Source organism: Semicossyphus pulcher, unplaced genomic scaffold, assembly GCF_022749685.1.
Source record: "Semicossyphus pulcher isolate SPU_LCO1_2020_fin unplaced genomic scaffold, fSemPul1.0.p SCAF_3, whole genome shotgun sequence".
NCBI lineage: Eukaryota > Metazoa > Chordata > Actinopteri > Labriformes > Labridae > Semicossyphus > Semicossyphus pulcher.
Window position 1 is genome coordinate 25,021,709 of NW_027211704.1, and position 18,423 is coordinate 25,040,131.

At 43.0% G+C, this 18,423-nt stretch overlaps 2 protein-coding genes across 3 annotated transcripts in view; one reads left to right on the plus strand and one right to left on the minus strand.

The window, feature by feature from the left end:
* The window catches only part of ncoa3 (nuclear receptor coactivator 3), a 31,043-nt gene extending 18,877 nt beyond the window's left edge, over positions 1 to 12,166 (plus strand). Inside the window, exons 5-23 of one of the 2 annotated variants that reach the window (XM_069678088.1) lie at positions 916 to 1,016; positions 1,190 to 1,364; positions 1,520 to 1,711; positions 1,932 to 2,018; positions 2,361 to 2,504; positions 3,039 to 3,186; positions 3,296 to 3,858; positions 3,968 to 4,950; positions 5,045 to 5,168; positions 5,356 to 5,595; positions 5,729 to 5,941; positions 6,103 to 6,220; positions 6,354 to 6,525; positions 8,352 to 8,714; positions 8,903 to 9,025; positions 9,144 to 9,381; positions 9,638 to 9,830; positions 10,012 to 10,234; positions 10,377 to 12,166. In XM_069678088.1, the coding sequence (XP_069534189.1) occupies positions 916 to 1,016; positions 1,190 to 1,364; positions 1,520 to 1,711; positions 1,932 to 2,018; positions 2,361 to 2,504; positions 3,039 to 3,186; positions 3,296 to 3,858; positions 3,968 to 4,950; positions 5,045 to 5,168; positions 5,356 to 5,595; positions 5,729 to 5,941; positions 6,103 to 6,220; positions 6,354 to 6,525; positions 8,352 to 8,714; positions 8,903 to 9,025; positions 9,144 to 9,381; positions 9,638 to 9,830; positions 10,012 to 10,234; positions 10,377 to 10,388 (4,412 nt within the window). In that variant the 3' untranslated portion in view covers positions 10,389 to 12,166. The remainder of the gene's footprint in view (positions 1 to 915; positions 1,017 to 1,189; positions 1,365 to 1,519; positions 1,712 to 1,931; positions 2,019 to 2,360; positions 2,505 to 3,038; positions 3,187 to 3,295; positions 3,859 to 3,967; positions 4,951 to 5,044; positions 5,169 to 5,355; positions 5,596 to 5,728; positions 5,942 to 6,102; positions 6,221 to 6,353; positions 6,526 to 8,351; positions 8,715 to 8,902; positions 9,026 to 9,143; positions 9,382 to 9,637; positions 9,831 to 10,011; positions 10,235 to 10,376) is intronic. The other variant, XM_069678090.1, reaches the window with a different exon arrangement.
* A 2,999-nt stretch (positions 12,167 to 15,165) lies between these two features.
* On the minus strand, positions 15,166 to 16,413 carry id1 (inhibitor of DNA binding 1, HLH protein). The gene is made up of 2 exons (XM_069678215.1): positions 15,934 to 16,413; positions 15,166 to 15,719 (listed from the first exon to the last, which is right to left on the minus strand). Exons 1-2 carry the CDS (start codon positions 16,411 to 16,413, stop codon positions 15,684 to 15,686), a joined length of 516 nt encoding a protein of 171 aa, XP_069534316.1. The 3' UTR covers positions 15,166 to 15,683.
* Between the last annotated feature and the right edge of the window lie 2,010 nt (positions 16,414 to 18,423).

An 18,423-nucleotide genomic window follows, 5' to 3' on the forward strand; every position in this document is an offset into this window, starting at 1 on the left:
TCTCTGGCTGGTGGGTGACACTGGTGACTCAGAAATCAGAGCGGCTGCTATCCTGCAGATTCGATGTGATTGAACACAAAGGAGCATTTTTTTTCCTCCACTTGTTTTATCTCAGTTGAGATTAGATCTGTAAGGTTAAGTAGGTAAGGAAGAGAAACAGCAATCACATCTACCCAGAGGGTCATAGCTGGCTGATGTGGGCCAGATGTTATGCAGTCAGGTTGCCATAGTTACAGGATGGGAATGATAGAGGACCTGTCTTTGTTTTTCTTCTCTTTTCTGTTTGTTGCCTCTTTTAAGACACTTTTTCCTTCCCCTTGTCAACGAATCTTTGCCCGAACTATTCAATTATCGTCTCAGATGCTCCTTATTTACGCCAATCACTGCTTTCTCACCCCGCTTTGCTTGTACACTAATTCAGTCAGAAATGGAGTTAGGTCCAGTGACAGGTTATTTGTTGTTAAGCTTAGCGCCACAGTTGACCCTGCTATATAAAGTGGTATCTAACAAAGCCTCCAACACATGCTGATTTTAAAAATAGAAAGGCATGTGAACCATGCATCCGTGACTCATGCTGCCACCTGCTGGCCAGTGTATTACACTCCCTTCAGCAAAGGAAGCAGCTCCCACAGCCAGTCATAGGAAATCAGAGTGGCTGTCATGAGATAATAGATAAAGGGTATCATCACTAAGAACACTAAAGATAACCTCTGATAAACATTATACTGTGTCAACATGTAAAAACATGCATGTCCCCTTGTCATAATATTAGCTTTTGGAACTAATTTGATAATTGATCATTTTAATAATTAGATGAACAGCTATTCTTGTTAAGGAATTTGCAGCACATAAAGTACCAAAAAATAAATAAAGATAGATGTTGTAAAAAGTGTGTTGTGCTTCATATGTCCTCAGGAAAGAGCTCTTGCAGTGATGACGATGTCCAGAAGGCTGATGTGTCCTCCACTGGTCAAGGGGTCATTGACAAGGACCATCTGGGACCACTGCTTCTACAGGTCAGCCTGGGGACAATTACTCAGGGCAAAAAACCAACACGAGTTATCTACTGTTCCATGAGCTTTGCTGTCATTGCTCACATAAAGTTGATGAAATGTCTCAGCTGGTTTTTAGTTGTTCAAAATAGTAACCAAATAAGGCCCTTAAGTCTTTCTCCTCCTGCTGTTCTTAGGCCCTGGACGGCTTTCTTTTCGTGGTAAACCGAGAGGGCAGCATCGTATTTGTGTCAGACAACGTAACTCAGTACCTGCAGTACAAGCAGGAGGAGCTGATCAACACCAGTGTGTACAGCATCATCCATGATGAGGACAGAGAGGAGTTTCACAAGAATCTACCCAAGTCCAATGGTGAGACATGGCTTTCTAAATGTTTGGGTGCCAACACATTTAAGATCATGTATACATTAATGTATGCTCTCACAGTGTCACTAACATTCATCTCTCACTTGAACATCTGAATGCTGGTGGTAATCTACTCACCTGTTGCCTATTATTCTCCATAGCACCAAATGGGACATCATGGGGAGGAGAGGCACCTCGCCAGAAGAGCCACACCTTCAACTGTCGTATGCTGGTGAAGTTTGTTCATGGTCAGAGTCATGGGATGTCAGAGGAGAGGCCTGGAGGCCAACGCTATGAGACCATGCAGTGTTTCGCCCTCACTCAGCCCCGGGCCATGATGGAGGAGGGTGAAGGTAAAAGTCACTGTTGAAAGCTTTTAAAGTGTTAATTTTCTTTTGTTTGCTTTTTGTTCAGATAAAAAATGTGAAAATATAAAAGTTAAATGTGTAGTAACAGTACATTACCCAGTGACTTACTCGGCTTATACCTACCAACCAGTAAGATTTTAAATATACATTCTCTCACCAGGTGTATCCGGTGTAGGACTTAACATTGTATTGTCTCTTTTCTCAGATTTGCAGTCATGTATGATCTGTGTGGCTCGACGCATCATTGCAGTAGAGAGGACAGAGAGGTTTAGCACTCGCCATGAACTCTCTGGTAAGTTTCTGCTTTTTTATATCTTATAGATGCAAGAACTTGCATAACAAATAGTATACATTTTACAATATTTACAAAGATATTAGTGAAACTAGCTTAGGCCCGAAATGCCGGGTTTTTGTAGCATCATGTGGTAGTGATGCGTTAATAATAATCATCAGAATTTCCCACTTATACCCTTACTTCCTGTACTGCTTTGAACATGTGACCTACAAATAGCAATTGCATTCTAGAAATTCAGAGATGTACAACATTGATTACACCATTAACATCATCAAGTCATTGTGTTTTTCCTAGCCATTATCTTTTTTTGTAATCCCCATGGGGCGTCTTCTATTGCAGGTAAACTTATTGAAATTGAACAGCAGAGCTCTCCTCACACCACTATGCGTCCTGGCTGGGAGGACCTTGTGAGGCGCTGCATGCAGATGTTTCTCCATCGAAGTGAGGGACAACCATGGTCCTACAAACGCCACTATCAAGATGGTATGCTCCCTAACATCCCTTGTTCTCCTATTACACAGTCACTACCAACAAAATGAACATTAGCATGACACTGACATTTCAGGTGAACATGCCCCACAAGTAGTTGTTTCAGACATTGACAAAGACATTATCTATTATAATAGGGTAAGCAGGTTTAGGGCAGGTGTAGCATTGTCAAGGAAGCAAAAGTATACAAGGTATGTTCCAGAACGCAAGTCACCTCATATAAACTTCTGGTATGTAGGACACAGCCCTTGCTACATCAAACCAGTTATAAGCAATCTCCATTATGACAAGAGCTAATCCTCAACTTTTAAGACACAATGAAAAACACTCTGGACTTCATGGGGTCTAACAGAGGTTGCCCTGTGTGGTCACATTTCTTTTTCACAGTTATCAGTGAATAATAACTGCTGTCACCTGTAATTTCAATCATTAATCATATAATCAGTAACCATCACAAGAAAATATCTCGTGCATGCACGCTTTGTCCGTCATGAGGAGAGGCTTCATTTCTCCTTTTTTGTGTTCCAGCTTTCCATAATGGTCATGCGGAGACCCCCCTTTACCGCTTCTCGCTCTCTGATGGCACCCCGGTCACAGCCCAGACCAGGAGTGACCTCTGCAGGAATCCCAACACCAATGAACCGCATTCTTTCCTCTCCACACACTTGCTTCAGAGGTGCAAATGCTTGCAAAAAATATTTCTCCTAAATAGGATGATCGTCCTTTATCCGCGATATGTGTTCTAACTTTTTCCACTTTTCGTTTTTCATCATGTTATTTTGTAGGGAACAGAATGGTTATCGTGGGAACCAGGGGGCAGGTATGAGGCCTCCCAACATGGGGGTAAACAATCCTAATCAACAGATGAACGTGGGCCAAGGAGGGGGCATGGGCATGAACAGGGGCTACGGCATGGCTGAACAGGGCAACATGGCTCAAAGAGGAGTGCCTCCGTACACCGGGGGCAACCGCATGAATCCCATGAACCAGATGAATCAAATGAATCCCATGCATCAGATGAACCAAATGAATTCCATGAATCAGATGAATAACATGGGTCAAATGAATCAGATGAATCAAATGAATTCCATGCATCCAATGAACTCCCCCATGAACCAAATGGGGCCGATGAATCAGATGGGCCACCACAGCATGCATCAGCAGCAGCACCAACATCAGCAAATGGGTCAGTTCCATGGGGGTGGAGGTGGACCTGGTGGGTATGGGATGGGAATGACCAGCCCTCCGCAGGCCAGTCCAGGGATTAATGGTCCCCCACACAACGTCATGGGTTCACCCAGAGTCCGGGGAAGCCCCAAGATGGGTGCCAGCCCTTTCTCTCCCGGAGGTATGACCTCTCATTACCTTCAAATACACAAAATAATCAAAAGGAAGACAATATACAACTTCTTAAAATTCATAGATTATTAACAGATCTGTGGTTGTGTCCTTTGCAGGTATGAACTCTCCCATGAGCTCCAGTCACCCTGGTAACTCTGGAGGTGGAGGAGGCGGCACCACCTTCTCCAGCAGCTCTTTGAATGCCCTCCAAGCCATTAGCGAGGGAGTGGGTAACCCCATGCCCTCCCCACTCACCTCTCCCCTTCCCCACAAGCCTGACAGCTCCCCAAGCATCAACTCAACCAACCAGGCGGCAGGTGGGCCATGTAAACCAGGCCTCCCAGCGTACTCCGACTCCAAGAGCCCAGGCAGCTCTCTGGGGGCCGGAGGAGAGCAGCAATCTCAGCAGCATCCGCACACCCCAACCAGCGACGGCCCTCCTGACAAGCCAGACAGCCAGGTAAGCAGAGAGCCGGCAGGTCAAGTCGGAGGAGAATCCAACCGCCGGGTCCCTGACAACAAGTGCCACAAGAAGCTTCTGCAGCTCCTCACCTCCCCCACCGATGAGCTGGTGCCACCAAATCACACAACAAGCTCCGGTACCAGCTCCACCCCTGAAGCTAAAGACGGATCAGTCACCAGCCCCTCGTCTTCAACTGGAGTGTCGTCCTCTACAGGAGGGAATCACAGCTCTGGGCCCTCCTCTGGCGGCCCAGGACATCTAACAAGTCAGTCACTGCAGGAGAAGCACAAGATCCTCCATAAGCTCCTGCAGAATGGAAACACTCCTGACGAGGTGGCTCGCATTACAGCTGAGGCCACTGGGAAGAGCAGCCTGGATTCAGGGGCTCCGGAGTCAGGACCTGCAGCCAGTGGAGGAGCACGGGGATCAGAATCAAAGCAGGAGCAGCACAGCCCTAAGAAGGAGAAGCCCCATGCCCTTCTTCACTACCTCCTCAATAAGGACGACTCTAAGGAAGGTGGTGATGTTAAGCCAAAACTGGAGGACCTGGAGGGGAGAGGGGCTCAGGGTGCAGGGGTCACCAGCTCTGACCCCCACTGCATGGATGGGAAAGTGAAGTTGGAGCCATCTGATGAGGTAATGCTTCTGTCCATAATAATTTATGAGTTGTTTTAAAACAAATGTCCAGTAGAACATTTATTTTAACAATTTTTGTGTCTCGATGGTTCAGACGGAGACCCTGGAGACCATTCTGGGGGTTCCAAGAAACAACTCTGGCCTCTACCCTGAGCCTGACTCCAGAGCAGGGAAGGAAGTAGGAAGCAAACAGGGAAATATTCCTGACAGTTTACATGGTAAGTCAGTCAGCTGGCTGCTCAAAGTGGAAGGTGTTGCATGTCAAATATACCACAACCAGCCTTTGCATATGTCGTGTTCATGCGCAATCGCACTGTGGATGCTCCCGTGTCAAAGGCAGTCTTTATCTTGGAACCTGAATCTTTGAAGGTATGTAATCTAACTTAAGTATTTTGTACATTTCAGATGGGGAGAGAGGCCCCATGCCTCCAGGTCAGCGTGCCACCTATCAGAGAGCCTTGTCAATGGATGCCAAGCCCATGGGTGGAGAGGGAGCACTGGGGGGCGGTCTGGCTGGGAGAAGGAATGTGCCCTGTCCCACGTTGATCAAACAGGAGAACATGGATGCTCCGATCAGACCCGGGACCGTTCCAAATGGCTTTCCTGGAGGCATGACTGCATGTCCGCCAAGAGGAAATCCAGCAAGTAAGTCTTTAGTTTTTATACAACATTACTTAACCATGTTTGAAAGTACGAGAGCTGAGGATCCAGTATGCACAAAACTTACCTTGCTGATAAAACACTTCTGAACACCTTTTATGGTCTTTCTGTTATTCAGGAGGTATGGGCAGGGGAATGGGGATGCCCCAGCGCCCTCCCATGTCAGCGCCAGGAGACTGGGGGATGCAGAGGTCCAGCAACAGTCCTTTGGCAGGACCAGGACACCCTGGCATGGGTCGCTCTGGTCCATTGGGTGGATCCATGATCAACCGCTCAAACAGTGTCCCGGGAAACACCAGATCTATGTTGCAGCAGCAGCTCATGGATATGGGTATGTCACATGTCTGTTGTAGTTTATGAAGCTGTAACAAGGGGATGTTTTGTGCTTGATTATAATTTATAAAGTAATGGAGAGATCTGAATCAGATTGATTGGTAGTTAATTTGACTAATCCTTTAAACTCTATATTGATCATACCAATAACCTCTGCAGGTACCAATGAAGCCAATATGGGTATGAGACAGTTTGGTGGGCATGGGGCCCTCCCTCAGTCACCCTCCTGGCCAGACTCTGCCATTGGAATGGACCGACCGCAGGGTAACACAAACAGGTAAACCTTTTCCTTTGGTCACAACCCTAATCCTATCCATGTTTTTCAGTTTAAATTTAGAGGCTGACATTAATTGTGTCTGTGATCTTAATCTCCCTTTTTTGCAAGTGAGTTAATAATCCTGTCTTTTTAGGGATCCGTTTGGGCACCCCCTGGAAGAACTGCTGGGGCCCCTGACAAGCAGTGAGGGACCAAGTGATGAAAGGGCACTTCTCGACCAGCTGGACTCTCTGCTCAATACTGCTGATGTCATTGCTCTGCAGGAGATAGACCGAGCCCTGGGCATCCCTGAAATAGTAGGCCAGGTACAGGACACACTGCAGGACACATTATGTATTGCACACACTCATTTTGTTAACATCAAAGCACAGTACAAGTGTTGCCTCAGATGTGGCATTGGCCCACATGGACTTCAGCTATACTTAAAGTAATTCTAATTCATAAAGTGATTATTAGGGATTTTCCCTTTGGGGATCAATAAAGTTATTGTTATTGTTATTAAATAAGAAGGAAATTGTACGCATCATTATAATATGAACAATCTCGGATCCCATCGGCTACAGTCTGAGGCGATATAGCCTCTGGGGACACGGTGAACATGCCGGGCAGTAAGTGATAATCGACTTCCCGTAAAGACTTCCTTTTCTGCGTGCTGCATTGTTACAGAAAGAGAAAACCTTTTCTTGTGTTTTACTTGTTATGAACCAAAAATTTCAACATCATGATGCAGATTTGTAAGAAGTTAAAATTCAAGCTTTGTCAGGTCTGTTCCAACAGGAGAAGAAAACCTTTAACATGCTTGCTCTATCGATCTGATGCATTCGAGGAAGTCGGAAAATCTGAACGCTAAACGGCTTTCGTGACACGGTGTCAAGAGCCTTCCCCATAGTATCATTATTGTTGCTGCTAATGCTAATAGTAGACCTGTTGACTTCAACTGTTACAATTACGATTACCTCAGCCTTTATCATTACTCTGCTTCTCTCGCTAATTTATTTATTTATTTATTTATTTAGCCAATCTTCACCCTAGTCTACCACTATTATTGGCATTGCAACCATAAGTATGTGTCTGTTGTTGTTCATGTAACAAGGACATATGTTGTTGTGGTAACAAGAACATATGTTGTTGTTGCTCTCTTTGCCTGTCTCTATCCTGCATCTCCTTCTATCCCATTTTCGGCCCATCCAGTCGAGGCAGATGGCTGTTCAACATGAGTCTGGTTCTGCTTGAGGTTTCTGCCTGTTAAAAGGAAGTTTTTCCTTGCCAATGTGCCGAATTGCTAAGTGCTACTCATGGTGGATTGATGTTGGGCCTCTCTTTAAATAACTTAACAAAGAGTCGGTCTAGACCTGCTCTTTCTGTAAAGTGTCTCGAGATAACCCTGGTTATGATTTGGCGCTATACAAATAAAATTTGATTTGATGATTGAAGAGAATTAATTTCAAGTACAATTTTCGATCTAGAACTCATTATAAGCTGTTATCATGTAGAGGTCTGTTTATAGAGATTAATAAGAAGCTAAATCATCGTCAGATCACGCTGATGGGAGTGGGATGTCATTATGGTGGATTAAATTCCACCTGCTTTTGCTCTCCTCACAGACTGTTTTTCCTGCATACGCTGCAGCCTGCTGATAGTTGATTGGTCAATATTACTTGGACTACATGTGTAGTTCAAACAGAACACTTGGCTTCCCGGAAATCCATGTCCCTGCCTTTAAATGGAGATTGAATAATAAACATAATATACTGTAAATTCAGTTATAAGATTACACGCATAGTTGTCCATTAGGTAGTGTTACATGTGTCTTACTCAGTGTAAGTCAATATTAAGTCATAGCGCTTTGGCAAAAACAAAAATTGTTCAGGCCCAGAGTGATCCAAAATCTTTGCATGAATGTGTATTATCTTCACTGCTGTTCTAATGAGACCTTTACATTTGATGGGATTTGATTGTGGGGTCTCAACCATTAACTTCAAGTTAATGTTAAAAAAAAAAAAAAAGGCTCAGTGTTTTTTGTCTTCTTTTTGCCCATTGGTTTAATTCCATAAATACCCAAATCCGACTTTGTGTTGATATTGCAGTAAAGTTTCATTTCAAACTGTCATGCAACTGTTCTGTACCTCAGACCCATGGACCTGAAGGCCATCAGCAGGGCCCGGATCAAGGCCAAGGTCAGTGCCCACCATCAGAGTCCTTTCCCGGGCCGGACTCCTCCTTAGGCATGGACCAAAAACCAATTTACAACCAAGGCTACCCAGGGCCCCCAGGGCCCTCCTCCATTGGCATGCGGCCTAGTTATGGTGGCAACACAATGCAAAGCCAGTCTCCTGGAGGCTTCAACCCCATGATGAATCAAATGGGCCAAACGGGGAGCTTCCCTGGCATGGCCAACATCGGCAACCCTCGTGCAAACATGATGCGACCTCGCATGATGACGGCCACCAAGCCTCTCCGACTGCAGCTGCAGCAGAGACTGCAAGGACAGCAGGTGATTACTCACACACACACACACACACACAGAAATTCAACCTCAGAGTGACTTCACTTATTGTTATATAAAAAAACAGCTGCTCAGGTTATGTCTTCGGAGAACTCATTGATTTCTTGGCTGCTATGTTTATGGAGAACTTAAAAACAAAACTGTTATATTGACCAGACTCTTGTCTCATCTGGCAGTTTATGAACCAGACCCGACAAGGCATGAAGATGGAACATGCCCCAGGAGGAAACCCTGCCATGCATCCAGGCATGCAACCTGGCATTCAGCCTGGCATGCAGCCTGCAGGCATGGGCGGACAGGTATGCAGTGAGCACTTTTTCAGATTCAGTGTTGTGTGAATCAACTTGCCACTTTTAATTACAGCTGTCAAGACACAACTTATAGTATTAAGATCAAAGTATTGATGTTTGTCTGCAGCCTGGTTTCCTAAACGCCCAGATGATGGCTCAACGCAGCAGGGAGATGATGACTATGCAGATGAGGAGGCAGAGGATGATGATGCTCATGCAGCAGCAACAGCGGCAGGAACAGGGGGCACCGAGAGGCTTCAGCCCACCTCCAAATGTCACCGCACCAGGAGGCATGGACAGCCCCATGGGAGGCCCGCCCATGAACCAGCCTGGACAGCAGGGCTTTAACTATGGAGGTAACTATGGTGAGTTGATTGAGACAGTATCTTTTAGACAATTTCCTCCTGGATCCTGGATCACACCCTTTGTGTATATATAATTCACATATTTAAAGTATTTCTTACTTGTATTTTTATTTGCTATATTTCTTTATTCCCTATATTTCATGCTTCTCTCTGTATCAGAGCATCTGTAACACCCACATTTCTCCTCGGGGATAAATAAAGTATTTCTGATTCTGATTTTTGATTGAATCTTCTCTTGTTGTTTTTGTCCTTGCAGGGATGAACCAGCAGGGGGACCCATCATTCATGGCTCCAGGTAGCAGCCCACCAGGAAACATGATGCAAGGACGAATGGGAGGTCCTCCTCAGAACACCATGATGGCAGGGATGCAGGGAAATCCACAGGGAGGGCCTATGTACCCGTCTGGAGACATGAAAGGCTGGCCACAGGGTGGCATGCAGCGCAACAAGTATGTAACAACAGGCTTCATTTAACTACATTATTATTTAATCATAAGTTTTCAAGTATAGGTTTGTGATTGAATTGTTAACATTAATTACCGCATTCAGAGAGACTTATTCTTGTACAATTTTTTTGCCATAAGTTGAAGAATTTGTTGTCATAACGCATTTTATTTCTGGTTTTTTAAGCTCATACCCCCAGCAGCAGTTCCCCCAGCAGGGCAACCAGGGCCAGTTTGGACCCATGATGATGAATAACTCTATGGGAGGACCTGGGCCTGTCAGCGGGGCTGGTGCTGGACAGATGGGACAAATGCCAGTCCAGAGGCAGGGCCAGATGCAGGGCCAGATGCAAGGCCAAATGGGCATGAACCCCATGGGAATGGGCAGAATGCCAATGGGACCTGATCAGGTAAGAAACACTTTGACACTCAGGAGTTGATGAGCCCTTGATGGAGGGTCAGCTGATGTTTTAAGTCACAGTGGAAAGGAAACTTTTGTATTTTTATCGTCTAGGATGCTTTGCACATCTCACTGTTTTTCTGTCCCTGCAGAAGTATTGCTGATAACCTGCAGCTAAGTGCAGAATCTGGAGCCCTTCAGCTCTGGCAGAGTGGTGTGAGCCCCGAAAGGAGCTGGACCTACACAGAAACAAAACCACACGCATCGTGGGAGTTCTCCAGAATACAATTTGATGCAGGAGACCCAGCACAACACACTGCTCATCCCGGAGGAAGACAAACATGTGCTGGGCTTCATCCTCAACTCACACCACACGTACTGTAACCTTGTTAAGGTGATGCACAAACACAAAATATCAGTGTGTGCTTGTGCTAGTTTGTGTGTTCATATGAATGACCTGGAGCTGTCAGGCAGTATTCATTGTCACAGCCAGCCTGCAGAATGGGACTATGGTACAACTGGCTGTGGCGGCACTTTACCTGGAGGCTTCTGTGTGGAATAAAGATTGATGCAATATTTGTTCATCATTACAGCCTTACTAGAGATTCAATGCCTTCACAACAATGAGTTTCTGTTATCTTTCTTAACCTTTGGATGCGCCTCATTCTTGAAGTCATTGGAAGCTATAAGCACACAGTTTTCTATGTTATGCAGATTGGAGCAATAACTCTTGCCTCTATGCTTTAGACTGTAACTGAGCATCATAAACCCTGTTATTAGCAAACAAATGGTACTGCAGTATTAAGTGTCTCAAATGTCCTCTGTGAATATGAATTGTAAATATTCTACAAAATATATCAAACGTGCTTTTTAAAGGCCCATAATTGCACAGAGTATGAGACCTGGTTGTATTTTTGTGTCGCATAGGTCAATAATACTGATTTGGTTCATTTGCTTTTTTTTTCGTTGCCTTTGCAAATATCGCAGGCGTGTTTGGGCTTTCCCTCCAGTGTTTGTCATTTTTTGAATGCTGTATTTTTTTTTTTTCATTTTCCAAAAATTCATGTATTTCATGTTTAAGCGAGGCACTTTTTTTCTTGTGATGAGTATCTGATGAGCTGAAGGTTTGAGCTTTCACTCTCTCAGAGGTTTTATTGGAAGCTTACAGAATGAATTATTTCCGGACAGTCAATGATATGATTATGTTGGCTTCTGTGTCAGCTGAGCTGTGTGGGTTTTATTCTGCAGTACGGTGAAGACAGAAACACACACTCCTCAGTTTAGCGACAAGCCTGGTCCTCGCAGCGTTCTCCCCTCCCACCACCTCTGTCTGTGTTTTTTCTCACACAATTCTCTTTTGACTGTTTTTGTCAACTCGCTGAATCTACCTTTTCAACATGCGCAATCCAAAGATACTTTTCCAAGTCTCTGTATAGTTTCTGAGGTTTCAGGTGTATATTTTTAACGATGTGTTATATTAGTCTGATGGTAAATGGGTACATATCATGGATCTGTAAAAGCATACGATGGTAATGTACTGGAAGAATAAAGGGCATGGGGTTACGTTGTTCCACAGTGGAAAGCTATCATTGCAGTGTGAAGAGGACTGGAGTCAAAACCCCACAGCATCAAGTTTTTACATCTGGAAAAAAAACCAAGCATGTTTTGCTGTGAAAGAGAAAAAACAATGGAATGAAATCCACTTTAAGACATATCAATATCTCTTCTATTTTCAGGAAATGACTTCATTTAATGTCCAGATTTTGTTACTTCAGGAAAAAGGAATTTTATAAAGTTTGAATGAAGTGCAAAAGAGGCAAGAGATCATTCAGTTTGTTTTTGTTTTCCTTTGTTTGGAGGTAAGATAAGCTGTCATTTTACAGGATGTATATTACAGATTTATTCTGTTGATGTTGATATTGATGTAAATACAAATTTCTATTTAAACAACCCTGAGTCTGGTTCTCTCATTATGAGCGATGAAACATCATTGCAATTCACTTAGTGTGACAAAAGCCTAAGTGCCAATGTCCAATCAGTACTTTTTTTTAATAAACATTCAATTTGGAGTTCTTGCCAAAGGACACTGACATGTAGCCTTCAGGGATTGAAACCCCAACCTTCCAGGTGAGACTCTACCACTGAGCCACAGCCGCTCTAGTGAACATTGAATCTCAGCAGCGACAAAATAATAACTTGTATCAAAGAAAACAGAAGAGGACTGCCTCAGTCAGGGAATTGAAACAAACTAATGATGAATAAATGCATTCACATTTTTACCACTAATATTGTTCTGTCAAAGGAGAAACTGCTTTGCTCCAATCTCCATTATGCTCAGAAGCACATACAGTGTGGTGCACAAAGACAGCGGTGGATGAAACACTGAGATCCTCAACCTGCTTGAAAATAGCACAAAAGTAAACATAGAACTGAGACAATGTTGGAAGATTTATTGGGAACCACTAAAGTCAACTCTGGAATTCTGCAGAAGAAATGGCAGCTGTGACTGATATATTTACACATTATTGAAATAATTAACACCATAGCATTTTACTGTTGTGGCTGCTTGAGTAATAATTGCTTTAAATACAAGTTTTTGATGTGTAATCAAGTGTAATTTAGAGGTTTCCAACCCAGGGGCTGAACCCCACAAATCAATACAAGAAAAAAAAAAAAGAAAAAACATCTGCTGCACAATTTAAAATATTGTCTGGCTTAGAGAAGAAATCTCTTTTTTTCTGTTCTCTTAACTTAAAAACGTAATTGTGAGCATTATTTTAAAGTAAAATCTGAAAAGTAAGTAAGTAGTAAGTAAAACAAATAATAATGTTGAAAAGAGAAATAGATTTATCTCCAAAATGTAGTAGAGTACAAGTTAAAATGTAATGGAGTACAAGTTAAACAAGCATCAACCATATATTTAATATAATTATAAATGAAAAAAAATAAGTGTCCTTTTCTTCAGCATTATTACTATTTTTTGTAATTAATACTTATCAGTGATGTAGGACATATCTGCTTTGTGTAATGTTGAGCTATTGAATTTAAGTCAGTACATTATATTTTTATACAATAAAGTGTAATAACATACTTGAGTATCCTACAGTACATGAACAAAACAGGTATTTGATGACAGCAGAAAAAGACATGACCTTGTAGACAGCTTGCAGTTGTCTCCAGGAGGGGGCGCTGTTGTCCACTAGTGTCCGCTGTAACCTATCAATTTCCACACAACGAAGTTTAAACAGTCTTTTAGCCTGCAAAACACTGCTATTCGTTTTATGACCACAAGGGGGAGCTAGGCACGTGAGAGTTGAAGGGAGGACATGAGATTTTATTAATGTTTACAGGCTGAGGGATTAGAATAATAATAATTAGGAACGAAGCGAATACAAAATTATAGACAGAGGCCTAATTAGATTTAATGGTAATATGATATCGAGTACAGACTTCTTATAGAGACCACAATGGCCTGGTCTTCATTTTCTCCACGCCTAAACTAAATTACGTAAAAGGGATTTTTATCTGCCATATAGATAATTATCAGTGATTAGAAATACAGAGATGAAATGCTATGAAATATTGTTTGTTAAGAGGGAAACATTAAAGAATAGTGAATTATGTTCAATTACTTGTGGACACTTCTCTAACAGCTAAAGCGGTGTAGGTTTGGGGAAAAAAAGCGTGCGTGTATATTAATAGTAAATGTATAACATAGGACTGTACTGTGGGAATCTCTCCCCCAGAGCAGTTCGCTCGCTCTCTCTCTCTCTCTGAGTGTTGGCGTGGTTCCCGGCCCATCTGCGGCCTGGCCCGTGGATTACTGTTTGTTAATGTTTCAATCAGCTGTGTGTTGAGGAATGTGGAGCTATTTAACCTGAACTTCCCCAGGTGTGCCGAGGCGCCGCTCAGTCTGGGCCCCGCCGCCCTCCCCTGCCCTTGGCACAAAGCTATCACACAAACACAATCACACACTGGCCACGCCGGGGCTGCAGCTGTGCGCATCGCACCGCAGGGAAATGGGAAAAACATTGCACCAGGGAGACAGAATAAATCTTATAACGAATCGCCTCGCCAAAGCCAGTTTAACCCCTGCAGTGCCGGGAGAGACCAACTCTGCTGATTTACACGATAACATATTGAAACACCATATTTAAATGGATGTTTTATAGAGTAATACTTTTTTTCTAATTTATTTCATTGTTTTCCTCCTCACAGACAATCTGGCATTACTTTGACTTCTGTCAACAATTTGTAAGATACATGTATCAATATATTTTCTTTTAATCAATCTTTTTTATTTATTTATAAAGTGCACTAGTCAACAAAAATCACATGACACTTACATATAGAGCGGATCTAGACCGCCCTTTTTGTCACATTATATACAGAAACCAAACATATCGATAGCCTCAAAAAAGTGCATTAATCCTGACTGCGATGATTTAATTTAATTTAATGATAACAAAACTATTCCAAACTCTAGCCTCGTTTGTCAAGATGTTTAAACCTGACCATTTAAACTGAGACTTCCTCTTGTAATATGATATGGTAATGACCCATAGAGAGGCAAATTACCAATTTAACTGGCTCTGAGCCACTATTATGACCACCAGCTTAGGTTTTATGTTACCTAAATGACTTAACAGCTTCTGCTAGGTGTAACACTTTTAACAACTACTTGACACTCTCCCAGCACTCCAATCGACAAGATGAGCTATCCGGATGAATATGAGAATGCCTGCTAGCGATCTAAATGATAAAAGGGTTATAATTGCCCATAATAACCACCCACGTGTTATATTTCACAATTCTACGGCTGATTTTTGTGAAGAAATCAGCACTTAATCATTAAACCTCCCATGTATTTGTCATGTGATTCACCTTCTCATATTCTCTCCCACTCACACACACAGACACACATAAAATCACAGAGAAGAATTCTTGTTGAAAAATAATTGTCTTGTTTTAATAAAAACACCAATAAGGTACATTGTAAGAAAACAATATCTTCACATAATGTGGCATTGTAATATACAATACAGTTTGTCGCTCAGGAATCTGAGAAATTTACTTTTTTACAAAATGTTGAATTCTCTATATGGTTTACACAAGATACAAAGAGCGTAACAGAAACATTAGCTTTCTTTAGAAACTCTACAAGCAACAAGCGATGCTAGTTGCACTGAACTTGTCTTGGTCCCCCGGATAACCCAGTCTATCTCTGGACACCACCGGTCTTCTTCTTCTCTCGGGGCCCTCTGATGAATCGAGAGCCCTGAGTGACAGAGATCCTCACCGCCGGAGGATGTCCACACATTTATTTTTCTAGCATTGGGAGTTTGAAACGTCCCTACTCAGTTCAAGGTATTTTATTGATGTGAGAAGTCACATCAGGTAGCCTTGTTAGTTCTTCGCGGTGCTCGCTGTGGGGTGATGGTGCGATGCTCCACGAGCTCTTAACGGCACATAATCCTGTCATCTGAGCATCCATTCTGCGGGGAAGAGAAAAAAGGTTCATGAGTTACATGGATCATATAATAGTCACAAGCAAACTTTTGCGCAAAGGTAACTTTTACGCACGGAGTTGGCAACTTTACGCATACATAGTTACGTTCAAAGACAAATGTAACAGTACTGCTGTCAGTTCTGTATCAATATTTAGATATTATCAGATGTATTCTGCAGAATGTGGGACAAGATATTTACCTCTACTGCGATGCTCGCGAGCTCTGCGTTCAGAGTTGTCAGCGGTGTGCGAGTGATGGTGCCGGCGGAGAGCTGGCGGCTCTTCTCCGGCTCGTCCAGCTCGACCTGCAGGTCCCAGATGTAGTCAATGACGTGCTGCAGAATCTCCACCTTGCTGGCCTTCTTGTTCGTGGGCAGGGTGGGCACGAGCTCCTTGAGCTTGCTGTAGCAGCTGTTCATGTCCTGGAGGAAGACGGTCATTTGCTCGTCCAGCAACGGAATCTTGCACTTGGAGATGGTCAGGCTCTGCTCGGACAGGCATCGCACCATGTCCTCGCCACCGACCTTGCTCTTCAGGGCGCAGGTAGATCCGACAACCTTCATGTTGATTAGTGTAGGAGGTTTAGTTTCCAAAAAATGACGAGGGAAAAGATTAGTCGGCAATGAGGCGTCTCCTCCTCTTAGAGATACTAGCACGGTTATGTTGACAGTTTGCAACATCCACATGGGCAAACCTCTTTGTATTTATAGCAAAGCAGGAGCCGGGGGCGGGTCAGACGCGTCCTGTTTGAAGACGGTCAGCCAATAAGATTGTTCGGTTTGTATTGATGGGTCGGTCCACAAAAGCACTGTGAGCCAATGCCTGCGCTCGCCTGGTTATCGGGATTTACAATCTGTTTGAGGGATGGCGTTACAAATGGAAACAAATGTGTGTCTTTTATGGGTAATATGTGGGAATCCAGCTGTCCATGGCTTGGGGACTCTGCAGGTGTAGATGGCCTGGGGACAGTCGAGGGGTGGTGAATGCCTCGGTATGTGCTGTGAGAATGTGTGTGGGATGGGACAGGATGAATAGAATGAATGGCAAATGATAATTAGGCTGCCATAGTGCCCTAGATTTTCCTCTAACAATTGCTGCAGATGTGGACGACAATAATACAGTAAAGTAAGACAATTGGTGACATGGAGCGGCTAAACAATCCTGGGAAAAGATTAACTTTTGTCAACTTTAATTAGTCCAGGGTTATAATGTTTTCTGTGTAATGAGTGTAAAACAGTGGGTAAATGAACTAAGACGTATTCATTGTAGCAGAGATTTTAGGTTTAAAATAGAAGTGTGACTTCTATTTTAGCGCAATCTGTTTTCTTTCTTTTTCTTTCTTTTTTTGCTGCGCAGTCATTCCCACACCACTTCTCCCTGGACAAAATAACTTTCTAAACACAAAGCTTTCTTTAATCGCACAAACTACACTTCTCTCGCAGCACAGACTCTCTTTTTCCTGCTTTTTTCTGTGCTAAAGGAAGCTCAGTATGCGCTGCAGCTTCACGGATTCCTTCACATGTTTCTGCAGTGTGTGCTCAGCCTTGTGTGCACACTCAGATCGCATCGCTCTGTTCTGAATCTTCCCCCCAGATTGTCCAAACAAGCCCGAGCAGACTGGCAGGCGCCAGCGCGGTGACGTCACCCATTCATCCGAGCCTTGACGCCTGTCAGCCTGGCGCCGCTCGGGCGGTCTCCATGGAGACGTCAAACAAGAGAGCTCGCACTCCGCACTCCTCCATTCACCTGCGTGGCGCGCGGAGGCCTGAGAACAAACCGGCTCCGGAGCTTTTGTCGTTCATTTATCACCTTTAAGCAGCGGGATGAGATTACCGCCCCGCGCACCTGCAGAGCCGCCATGTCAGCCTGTTAACAGAGAGACAGAGGAGGGGGAAGGCTCGGCATCATGATGTTACTGCATTTTAACACAAAACAACTGTTGCATTCCTCCACACAATCCGATTTAAACGTTGTATGTCCCTGTGGCTGAAATAAAACTTGATTAAAAAAATAGATTTCATGCATTTCATTTCATTTGCAACCTAACTTTTTTTAAAATTGTTACAGTTTATAATGTCAAATACATTATATTTATAAAATGTTTAGATCACATCATGCTGCAAACTTATTAGGAATAGTCAATTAAAAAATACATATTAAAAAAAATTAAAGTAAATGCATCTTAAATGCGTGATTTGGCATATTGCAGCGACTATTATAGTAATGATTGCATTCGAAGAATTCTGCAGACACTTTGGTAAAAGTAGCAATGCTGATAAAAACCACACTTTTTACAAAGTAACAAGCAGCCTTTAATTCCTGCATTCAAAAGTTTCTTAAGTAAAAGCATGCAAAAGTATCACCTGCAAACCAACTTTACTTGAAGTAAAGTCAAAATACTGCCCTCTATATGTGTCATATTATTGTTTATTTTATTGGATCATGAATACTGATCTAATAACATTAACTTTAATGAGCTGCACAATGTGAATATATTTTTCCTATTATGTGTGCTGGGGGACGGCTCAGTCAATTACATGCATCACATCTTATATGCAGATAATTAGAATAAATAAAGTAGTAATAATAGCTGTGAAACAAATGTTATGAAGCACAAAATGAAAGTGTTTCACCTCTGAAATGAAATGAAGTACAAGTTTAAAGTAGCATTAAACCAAGTTAGGATAAGT

What these genes read in the sequence shown, in the direction of transcription:
- id1 (XM_069678215.1), bottom strand. Translation starts at nt 16,413, where the DNA reads ATGTTGCAAACTGTCAACATAACCGTGCTAGTATCTCTAAGAGGAGGA. An exon ending in TCGCGAGCATCGCAGTAGAG is followed by an intron (nt 15,720 to 15,933) that starts GTAAATATCTTG and finishes TCTTCCCCGCAG; the next exon opens with AATGGATGCTCAGATGACAG.